An 11633-nucleotide genomic window follows, 5' to 3' on the forward strand; every position below is an offset into this window, starting at 1 on the left:
TTTTTTTTTTTTTTTTTTTTTGGTACCAGGGATTGAACTCAGGTCCTTGTGCTTGCGAGGCAGGCACTGGAGCCACTGAGCCAAATCCCCAGCTGCAATCCTTCTGTTGACTTTGCTTTTGGTTTGGATTTTTCAATGCTATCTATAGGAGCTCTGTTTCATATGTGTGTTTTCTTTAGTCCAATCTTTTATTGGTAGTTTTACATTGTGTGGAAGAAGAAATAAATGGAAGTGAGTGAGCTGTGTGAATTAGCAGATTGGCTGGTTGGACAGTGTGGTTTCTTCCTGGCCCAGAATGATAGATTCAAAGCACTATGGGGTCACTTAGCTTACTGTCCTCACGGCAAGGGCAAGGCAACAGCCCAGGCAGCAATAGGCAGAGTGCAGCTGACAGGACTTTTTCTCTGCTTGCCTCTAGGTAGAGATGACGTCACAACAGACAGCTGACCTTTACGGGTAACTTGGTTAGGGAGAAGAGGGTTAGAGAGGAATTCTGCCACCTTCTGCTCCCAACAGGACATGTCCTTTTGTAGGAAGAGTCCTGCAGTAGGAGGTAAGATGCTGGTGTGCCTAGAACACAGATGCATTCTACAGGTCCCTAGTTATTTATGGTGTCACTAGCATTCCTTCAGCACCCATAATGTAGAGACCATTTGCCAAATGGAAGGTGGCCCACCTCCCTCCTGTGCCAGCAAGTCACTGAGAAGCAGGCCTATAAACTAAGGTGTTCAGTGTTACTAATTGTAATAGTCAAGAGCATTTTCATTCCAACTGCTGTCAAAAGATTTTTTACTTACCTTCCCTGAACGTGTATTTCTCATGGTAGTGAGACAGAATTGAAACATCCCTTAGGAAGATAGCTGCTGCTTGTAGAATCCATCTTTGATATTTGTGATAGATACATGAGATTCAATCATATTAACCTGAAATTAGGATTTTTCTCATTGAGGTGACGTGGGCAAGATGAATTGAAAATACAGGAGAAACAAAAAATGGCAAAATTCAATCTTCACTGAAATTTTTCATCTTGCTGGGTATAACTTCCCAGAAATTGTTGTGCTTATTAGTTTTGTTACTGAGGATTCATCTAGGCAGAAAGCTTGGTGAACTTTATAATTTTCACTGCTAGCTTTTTCATGTGGTCAATACAGCATGTCCAGTTGTTTTTCAGTTTTCCCACGCATGGCCTGTGGCTACTGAAGGAATGAAAGATTCTACCTCAACTAGCATTTGGGTTTGCTAAAGCAATTTGAACTTTTGCTTGAATAACATGGTTGATTTTGAGTGTGTGTGTGTGTGTGTGTGTGTGTGTGTGTGTGTGTGATTAGATGAATCTCAAAGCCTATTTTGTTAAGAATTTGTTTAAGTTACCTAGATTTTTTAAATTGAATTCCTAGATAATAGGGGCTTTGTAAATTTAAGATGGTAATCATTATTGGCCCAAACCAAAGCTAATTTTGTTCAGATGCCTGAATTCTCCCAGTCTTCCTCTTCTAAATTCGACCTCCATTTACCCCCATTTCTCTCTCCCCACACCCTTCCCTTACCCTTTTATTCCATTTTCTCTTTTTTCTTTAGTAAGTTCTCCTCAAGCCCACAGGCCTCTGTGCTTCCTCATGGCTGGTGTTAGAGTTCAATTGGTTGGGTAGAAGACATTATTCGTGCTAGCTAAACTCCCTGAACAAGTTGTCTTTTGCTGAGCCCTAAATCATGAGTATACTCTGAATAAAACCACCACTGGTTCCAAAAACCTCCTGAGAATTCAAAATTCAGCCTCTTCTCGTGGAAATCTCCAGCCAACTTGAACAAGCCATCTCCTGAGAGAGCTTGGCACCCAGGACTGCCAAGTCCTTTTCGGCTGCTGCTTGCCTACCCCTGCTGTTCCTGCTGTACCTCTGCCCTTTCCCACACTACCTGTCGCCTCTATCCATCGAACCTGTTGCCTCAGGAGGCCATCTCCTCATTTTCCCTAGGTTTTATCTTGAACCTTTATCCCATAGTGAATCCCTTTCCTCTTTGAAACATCTCTTTGCCCTCTGTGTTCGAGTGTAACCCATGCGGGGTCAGCGGTTCTGAGGTGAACTCCCGCCTCCCACTGTCCTCCCTTCCAGCTGTGCCTCTCCTCTTCCCCAGTGTCCCCGTTGCTCCCTGCTTCACCCCAGAGCAGACGGTACCCACACTCCTCGCTTCTCCTGCGCTCTGTCCTCTCCAGGACGTATTTCACAGAGCCAGCCATAGAAGGGGTAGCAGTTTCCAGGAAGGACAGTCTCCTGCGGAATGTCCTGCAGTGAGTTTATACTATTCTCCGACATGGGAGATTTCCATTTTTTGTAAGAATGTTAAAGCGGAAAGTTGTTTCTGGGCTATAAAACACACTCCAAACTCTGACTTTATTTTTAGAGCAGCCGGTCCCTGTGGTGCCCAGGGCTTAGCTGTAAAGCCCAGGGAATTGGCCCCGGGGAAGTGGGTGCTGCCCTGGAGCCGGGTCCTCAGGCAGCACAGGATGCAGGGGTGGACATGGGGTCACAGCTGGCCTTGGCTTAAAGGCCAGCACCAGCCCTCACTGAGCACATGTCTGTGTCACCGCACACAGGGACCAGTGCAACCATGAAGAATTCCTCTGCAACTCAAGACACCTTTGAAGGAGACGCCAGAGGTCTGCTGAGAAGTGCTGCTTCGGCTGCCAGGCAACCAAGTCTCCAGATTAACATTGGTGTTAATAGCGTGCCTAGCTTATCAGCCAGATCCTTTGTTCCCTTACGGTTCTGTACAGGCTTTTCAGCAACTGCTTCTGAAAGTGATCTGTCCCAGCTGATGCTTTTAATACTCACTGCAAAATCTGATCTGCTTATGAAAATAGCCACATGAACTGTAGCCTAGAAAATACTAAGCTTGGGAAAGAGTGGTGGACAGAGGTAAAAAGAGACAAAGCCAAACTAGGGCTCCCAACACACTGAGCAAGACTATGTGTAGATCCCCAGCTTTGGGTTCAGCATCACAGTTTTTCTCTTTTAAGTGGCACAAATCAAAAGCCAACCACCAGCCTTCCCACCCTGTGACGAGAAGACAGAACTTTTAACACTTTTCTCAGTGTGTTGACTTTCGTATCTCTGTGCATAGCAAGTCTTTAATCCCTCATTGGTTTTGGCCAAGCTTCATGTCAGAACAGGTTCATCAGCTGCTTCTCACATTTTTGTGGCAGAGGTGATTGCCACACAAGCACCAGGAGACCCCTTCCACTCAGAAGATGGGGGAGTAGTCCCTTCTGCACAGTGTGTGATTGCGAGAATTGGTGCACGTACATACACATCTTGATTCTTTTTTTTCCCCTTCCTCACCACCCACTTTTGCCAACATAGGATTAATTTATTTGTAAGTTCTTAGAAAGTTAATTCTCATGCATACAGATTAACAACCAGACTAATAAGCCAAAAAACATAAAACACTGAAGACAGGTACACTTTTATATATGTTGTCTGTGCTGGATTACAATAACTTTTCTCTCTCTCCTTTCTTATTATTCATCTTTTATTTTGTACTTTATTTATATACTGAGTTTCTCATATAAGAGAATCCACGTGATATTTGAGTTTGTGTGTCTGATATACTTAACATTGTGATTTCAAGATACATCCGTTTTGCTACAAAGGACTCATTTATCCTTTATGGCAGAGTAGTACTCCATTGTGTATAAATGTCACATTTTATCTCTCCATCCATCTGCTGATGGACATACAGGCTGCTTCCAACATTGAGCTATTATAAGTTGCGCTACTATAACCATGGGTGTGTGTGTGTCACTGTAATATGATGTCTTTAACTCTTTTGAGAAGTCACTTAGAAGGGGCACAGCTGGGTCAAATGTTTTTTGGTTAGGACTTTTGCATGTTATAGAGAAATAGTCCATGGAAAATAGAGCTCAGGGAGATGTTGTGGAGAATAACAATTTGGATTTCTCCCCTTGGTGGCTAAGACTCTACCGTGTGTCTGATTTTTTAAATCTTTCATCCTACAGGTTCAGCTGTTTGGCAGCTGATTGCATCCTTCCTGAGACTCCCAATCTCAGGAACCCATTGCATTGTTGGTTCTACTATAGGATTCTCACTTGTTGCAATTGGTACAAAAGGTGTACAATGGATGGAGCTTGTCAAGATTGGTAATTGCCATTTTCTTTTACCTATAAGAAGGAAAATTTACCTTTACTAGAGTAAGTTTTACAACAAGTTACTTTTATAATGTCTTTTCTTCCTTCATAAGTTAAGATTTAGAAGCCCTCTGTGGTATGGGTGATGCATTTTACCTTCAACATTCTATGAGTGGAGATTGTGAACCTTGTGTGTTAGTTTTTCAGACCACTTTTATAATGTTACATCTTCATTCAGCTTTGAAAAGCAATACCTATTTGTTCTCCCCAGGCAGAAGAGAAATTTATTTGATTGAAATCAGTCTAAAAGTTCAGAGAAAGACTAGGCCCAAGTAAGGAAAGTGCCTTGAATCTTGAAGTCTGCACCTGTGGTCATGAGGAAGCCTTAAAAGGAGGCCAGGGCTATTTACCACCCCACCACCCTGGGAGGAAGCTCCCAGAGGGAGCCAAGACAGGCCTGTACCTGTATTACAGTTCTAACTGCTGACTTCCTGGCTACTCTTATAGCAAAGGATAAGTCGCTCAATCCTGGACATACCAACCCACATACTGTGAAGAATGCTCTTTTTCACTACCTCTGTCCCTGGATTGTTCATTCTTTCACCAGAACCATTTCCTGTAAATGAGTCAGGTTTATCCTTCTTTGCAACAGAGAAGTATTCCACTGTATATACATTCTCCAGTTTCTTTCTCCGCTCATCTGCTGGTAGACATATAGGTGACCCTGAGGTTTAGCTATTATGAATGGTGCTGCTGTAAACATGGATGTACATGGGAGAGCGGACTGGATCCCTGACCTGCCTCTCAGGGTCACAGGCCACCAAGAAAACCATCTTATATCTCCGGCTTCTGGCATACTGGCTCTCAACCCTGGCAGCACTTGGGCAGTCCCTGGGGTGCAGTTTAAAAATGCCCAGACCTCATTCAAGACTATTTCAATCGATTGGGATCCTCAGGGTAGAGCTACAAGCATAGCTGGTTTGTGACCCCCTCCCCACATGGGTCCAGTGTTAGCCACAGCAGGGAGCTCCCCGGAGAGAAGCCAGAAGGTGGAGAGCTGCCTTGGTTAGATGCCAGTAATGACCGTACCAGGCTGGACTTAGAGCCACGGTGGGAGGTGGCCTACCTTTTGAGTAAACCTAAATGTCTGATCTGGTGCTGGGTCTGTAGAGATGGATTTTAAAAAGCAGGTGAATGGGGTCCTTTGGGAAGCCAAGGAATCTGCCTGCCAGGCCTGGTCATGGAAAAGCACTGGGAGGAGCCGGGGTGGGACAAGGCAGTCCTGGAGTACCTGGGCTTGGGTACCAGCAGAACAATAGGAAGAGGCCAAGACGGTCGGATAGTTTTGCATTAAAGTGAACAATTGTGGGAGTATCTACGAGCATCCAACAGTGTGCATTGTTATCACTGTATTATATAAGTATGGCCTCAGTTATGTATGAATTTAACATTCACCAGACTTTTTTTTTAATCGTTCAGTTGCTTCTTGGTTTATATCTCCACTGTTGTCTGGTTTCATGTCTGGCGTGCTGTTTATACTGATCAGAATGTTCATCTTAAAAAAGGTAAGTGAGGCCATTATTTTCTCTTACATATTAGAACTATTTTTGGTTAGGAGCTAACTGTTGGAGAGATGGAGGGAGAACTGTCTTTGTGTGGCTAAGGCCCAGCACCTTGGACTCTAAAGTTGCCGCACCGAGTAGAGTCAGCTGTTACTGAGAGTCACCACGCATGCCCACGAGAAGTACCCCAAGTCCCTCCAGTAGTGCTACCTGGCTCTGTGGTTGAGTTCATCAGTCAGCTCTCCCAGGAGCTGCATTCAGCTTCAATCAGGGCAGGTAATTATTTCCTGAATGTTGAACAGAATGGGATGAGACTGTTAGGTTTCCCTGTCCATTGTCATTAAAGACAGTTGGAGACACTCCTTACCCAAATGTGAAGGGGTTTTCTATTTTTTTAATAGAAAAAGAAAACTGGATCATTGACTTTGCGTGAGGGAAAGATACAAAGAAGGAAATATTGTACCAGGGTACATTTTATCTAAAAAGAAATAAGATTAAAATTAGAATTTGCTGAGATCAATGTTCTGGAAAAAACTATTGTTTTTATCTTAAGAGACAGTTGCAGTATCTTTTTCTTTTTAAATTGTATTCTAATTTAATTTTCTAAATCTACAAATAATATTTGTACTCATTCATGGAGTGTTGTGTTTTGATGCATATACAACATGAAATGATCAAAGGTAACTAGCATCCATCTTCTCAGTACATATCTGTGTATCGGGAATCTCCTGACTTTTCTCTGATTGTTTTGAAATGAGTCATGGTAGACTATGTTTGCCCTATTCTGTTATATAACATTAGAACTATGTGTTAGTCAGCTTTATATCATCAGACAAAATACCTAAAATAAACAAAGCTATATCTTGGCTCATGGTTTCAGCGGTTTTGGTCCATGGTCACATGACCTCATTGAGTTGAAACTATGAGTGTAGCGTGGCAGAAAACGTGTGGTGAAGGGGCCTGTTCACCTGGTGGCTGGGAAGCAAGGACTTCCTGCTACAAGGACCTTCCTCAAAGTTCCCCCTCCTCCCATTAGTGCTATGACTGAGGACCAGGCCTTCAACACATGGGCCTCTGGGGACATTCAAAATTCAACTACAGCAATCTGTTTCCTCACCTAACTGTATTTTGATAGCTACTATCCACCCTCTGCCCCCCGATTCCTACCCTCTCTACTTCTGTTTGGTCAACAATTTTAGCTTCCACAGATAAGTGAAAACGTAAAGTTCTTGACTTTATGTGCCTAGCTGCTTTCACCTAACATAACGTCCCAGTGCTGCGTCGCACAGTGCCTGTGTCGTCCGTCTCGCTTCACCTCACAACATGGCCAGAATATCGCCTCACATTGTCACCACGAGGAAAAACTGAGTGGAGTTAATGAAATGCTTGGAGAGGGAGAAACCACACTCACGGAACTTTGGTTATTGTTGTTAACCTCTGACTGTACCTAACTGATAAACTTGTCCTGCAGGCGGATGTCTAGGGAAAACATAGCATAGACGGGGATCGGTGCCCCCCTCACGGTCTCGGGCATGCCCTGGGCGTCTGGGAACATTTCCACACACATCCCTGGGGAATGCTAAATGAACACTTCTTTGCACATCACTAATACAGAGCTTTAAACACAGCTCTTCTAGCATCGCCCAGTAGTCTGCTGAAGGGCTCATTCTCTTGAGTAAGTACAGACTTGCGGTCATCATTTCGCATCACTCCCTTCCCGGGCTCCAGGCAGCCACAGTAATATCTGTTTACAGCTCGGAAGGTGCAGACCTCTCTTGCCTGCCAGCTGCCACCCTATTTCCTCTGCCTGGAACCTGTTCTCACCTGGCGCCCTCCTGTTCGGCCTTCACTGTTCCCGCCTAAGAAGCCTTCCCACCGGACTCCATGGGTCCCCTGCCTTCCCCCCTCAGCGCGCTGCTTTCTCATTCCCTGCTTGGCCCCCTGCCCAGTGTTTCGTTCCTTGCTTTTTTGCCTGTGTGCTGCTCCACTGTGAGATCGGTGAGGTAGAAGCAACCGTCTCAGACACTCTGGGTCTCCAGGGCTCAGCATAATGCTTAGCAGTTTAAAACATTTGTGAAATGTTTGTTGGGTGATGGAAGCTGGGATGTGCGACAGGCCATGGCTGATGGACAGAGTGAAGGAGGAACAGGAGTGAAAAGGAGAGAGGCCTCAGAGACACACTTGTCACCTGAGTTTTGCGAGTAGGTTACTTGAGGCTGGTGGTGTAGAGGAGTGGCACTTGCCTGGCATGTGTAACAGACCCTGGTGTGATCCCTGGCACCACAAAAAAGCGTAAGATTATGGAGTTGAAAAACAAACTCAAGACTACTTTGAGATTTAGGAAAAGTGCAATTATTCTTTCCTTCCTGATGGTTTCTGTTCTTTTGAAGACAGAGAACCCACAATTCTTCCAAACCTAATAGTTGAAGGTCAAATACTATGCCTTACAAAAAGATTTGGAAGATCTTACTTAGCGTGTGGAAAAATATTCATACACTCAATGTAGCTAAGATATGCTGTGTTATAGTCACATAAAACATAACAGTGAGGCAGTGATCTTTGAGTTATTTGACTCAGAGAATCCTCAGAGTTGGCCTCCAAGTATTTTCCCAGGGTAGACGTTCTGGGGCAGATGTGGGCTCAGCTAGAGTGGACAGCCACACGGTTTTCATGGAAGGATTTGCTGAGCTCCCCTCACAATTCGCTTCTGTTTCTGCCCCTGCCATTAGCTCATGTGACGCCGGGGCTCTTATGAGTGCACTCCAAACAGTGGGCCCTTAGAAACTGTTGTGTGGGAGGGCATCCTGGCCCAGCCCTTTCTGTAAATGCACAGCAGTTCACAGGACTACAATGGGGCTTGGGAAGACTCTAGCAGTGATCTGTGTCATAACATTGCCTTGGGAAAGATACTCTTTAGTCCTGACCTCACAGTTTATATCTCTGTTACACAGGAGGACCCTGTCCCCAATGGCCTCCGGGCACTTCCTGTCTTCTATGCTGCTACCATAGCGATAAATGTCTTTTCCATCATGTACACAGGAGCGCCAGGTAAGAACTCCATGGGACTCCCAGACCGCACACTGAATCCAGTGATGATTTTCTGTTCACAGTTACTCTTTTTGTCCTATGCTGGTGGCTTTTGTTATTTTCTTAAGCATTTGGGATTTGGGTTTTGTGTTGTTTTTTTTAAGAGGGTGACTTCTTCCAAATGTCAGACCCCTTTTTTTTTGCTGCAGTGCTATTACACATTAGCTAAAAGAGTCATTTTCCTAGGAGTGTAAACTGTTCTAGGGATAATTAAACTAAATAGTGGATGAGACGTAGGACAATGTACGTGCACCCTAGGGTTATTGTAAAAATACTTGATACAAATGTACTGAAGCTAAGCTCTACACAAAGGAACCCTCAAATCTCCCAACTCCTCTAGAAGGTTGTTGATATTGCCGGTCCCACTTTGCAGGTGGAAAACAGGTGCAGTGACGTTAGCTGACATGAATAGGAATGTGTGGGACCAGAATTTGAAGCAGGCAACCAATCCAGTGTGAGATAGCTTAGGGAAAACACTTAGCAGAGCTCCTTGTTATGTCCATGCTGCTACTGATAGTGACAAAAAAAAAAAAAAAGTGCATTGACCTTAACATATTCCTTCTCTTAACTCTCTTAAAGTGTCCCAATGTATTTGGGTACCTGGCTTGTATATTTTGTATATATTTAATATACTGGTTAGTGTGAAGGGTTAGTGACCTTCTTAATTAGGAATCTTTTTAAAACCTGCATAAGGATGTTTAAGATATTGTTCAATGACACCCGACAGTATTCCCAGTCTTGGGGTGGTACTAAGTTATGTGGAATGAGCAACTGTTCTGCCAAGAGTGTAACTTCTCGTCCACATCCTGAGCCCCACATTGTGTGAGAGAGTCAGGATGGCAGGGACACCCAGTCCCTGGGACGTTGCAGGTGGCACCTCGCACAGTGCTGCGTTGCTCACGGTCTTCCTCATCTGCTGTTGCCGGCAAACCCTGTGCTGTCCTATCTGTTTCTCCCACCCACGCCTGTATGGGAAGTTTCTTATTGGAGGCTGTGCAGGGGCCTTGCCTAAAGGAGAAGGAAGGAGGGAGTAGTCCTGACTGAGGAGCAAAAATTTGTTCCTCCAATAAGTCACAGAAGGACTTTGCTAATGTTTGGGATCCTGGGGGATATTTCTAGAATATCCAGTTGGTGAGTCCAGATTCTGTGTCACAGCTGCCGATCCCTTGGGTGAACTATCTCTCCTTGTCCAAGTGCATCGTAAGTGGCCATGGCCATGCACAGCATTGGGGGACAAGGTTGGTCCACCTGTTCTCATCACACATCTGCCCTTCCTTTCCTGTCTTCTGTAGAACATTTCATGCAGGACATAGGGGCTTCAGAGATAAAAGAAAAGAATGGACTTCTTTTTTTTTTAATTTATTGGTACAGTCTAGGTAGACCGTACAGTTATATGCATTACTGGGAGAATGGACTTCTTTAACAAAAATAAGTGGCAGCCTTAATCTTACCGTGTTTCAACTGTAAGAGATTTGGATAAATAGGATTTTTATTTGTGAAGGTGAATTAAGTGGGGTTTGTTGGAATTTGAGCTGTGGCGTTTTGATTCCTATGCTCCTCCAATCTAAAGTGTTACAGGGTTGCTTAGATCTTAGAGTTGGTTTGATTTGTTTTACTTTGCATCTGACATAGACGTCGTTCTTAAACTTCAAAGACTTTTTAAAAAAATGTCTTTGCATTTGTGTCCTTAAAAAAATTATTAACAAGAACTAAAAATAACTTGAGAAACAGCATGCTTACTTGGGTGGAACAAGCCTGAAGATGGTAATTAATTGAAAACACCTGCTTGTGGGGGACCTGGTTGCTGGGCACTTAGACAGGAGCGCTGAAGTCCACTGTGCTTCTTGGAAGAGGAAAGCAGGTCACCTGATTGAGCCTCTAGTTACACGCAGCTTCTGAGGCCCAGCAAGGTCCCTGGGGCAGCTGTGTCAGGATCGTTGCTAACCGTAGTGGAAACAGCTTCTCGGGCCCATCCCTGGACCTACCGAACCGAAAACATTTCGGCCTGGCCAGTGGTATTTCCGCGGAGTCCTCCAGTAACGCCCATGCTCGCTGCGCTCTCAGTGCACTTGGCGCCTTCTTTTGTGTTTTGGAGACAGGTCCTCCCCTTGTATTGCCCAGGCCTGCCTTCAAACTCCTGGGTTCAAATGATCCTCACCCCTTGGCCTCCCAAGTAGCTGGGAGGGAAAGTGAGAGCCCCTGCGCCAGGCTAATCACCTCTTTTACTGTAAACTGCTACCTCATTACAGTTCTTAGGTAATGAGTGCCCTTAAAGGTTCTAACTAGTCATCTTCGCTCAAGCTTTTTATTGACAAATGAATTCTCAAACTTGAGGCTTTTCCAGAGCAAGCCTGTACCTGAGAGGCTGCCACTGCCTCTCCCCTTTCATCTCTTCTTCCTCTTTCATCTGTTCTTCTTTCTCCTCTTCCTTCTCTTTCTCCTCCTCTTCCCTCTCCTCATCTTCCTGGAAATCAGCACATCACCATCTCCCAGGCCCCAGCTGGCTTTGCGAGAAGGAGCTTGGTCCTTCACGGCTCTCTAAATTCTGTGTTAAAATTGTAAAGTACAAGCTGTAAAGAAGCCAGAAACTGCAACTTCAGTGATTCCTAGTCCTAGGTTGAGGAAGCCCTGGTGTGAGAAGTGCCTTGGGGTATCACAAGGACTGGATTCAAAAGTGATTTAGGCTGGGGATTTAGCTCAGCGGTTCAGTGACCTGCCTTGCAAGCGCAAGGACCTGAGTTCAATGCCCGGTACCAATCAATCAATCAATCAGTCAATCAATAAATAAATAAATTTTTTTAAAAAGTGATTTAAATCTATTCTTTTTTTTTTTTTTTTTT

General features: G+C 44.5%; 1 protein-coding gene across 9 annotated transcripts in view; it reads left to right on the plus strand.

Annotated features, from left to right (window-relative positions):
* The window catches only part of Slc20a2 (solute carrier family 20 member 2), a 92247-nt gene that overhangs the window by 56021 nt on the left and 24593 nt on the right, over positions 1–11633 (plus strand). For all 9 annotated transcript variants that reach the window (XM_010617079.3, XM_010617084.3, XM_010617077.3 and 6 more), the window contains 3 exons: positions 4016–4156; positions 5624–5709; positions 8658–8754. In XM_010617079.3, the coding sequence (XP_010615381.1) occupies positions 4016–4156; positions 5624–5709; positions 8658–8754 (324 nt within the window). The remainder of the gene's footprint in view (positions 1–4015; positions 4157–5623; positions 5710–8657; positions 8755–11633) is intronic.

This window comes from Fukomys damarensis, unplaced genomic scaffold, assembly GCF_012274545.1.
Source record: "Fukomys damarensis isolate Sample0158 unplaced genomic scaffold, DMR_v1.0_HiC HiC_scaffold_18, whole genome shotgun sequence".
NCBI classification, from domain to species: Eukaryota; Metazoa; Chordata; class Mammalia; order Rodentia; family Bathyergidae; genus Fukomys; species Fukomys damarensis.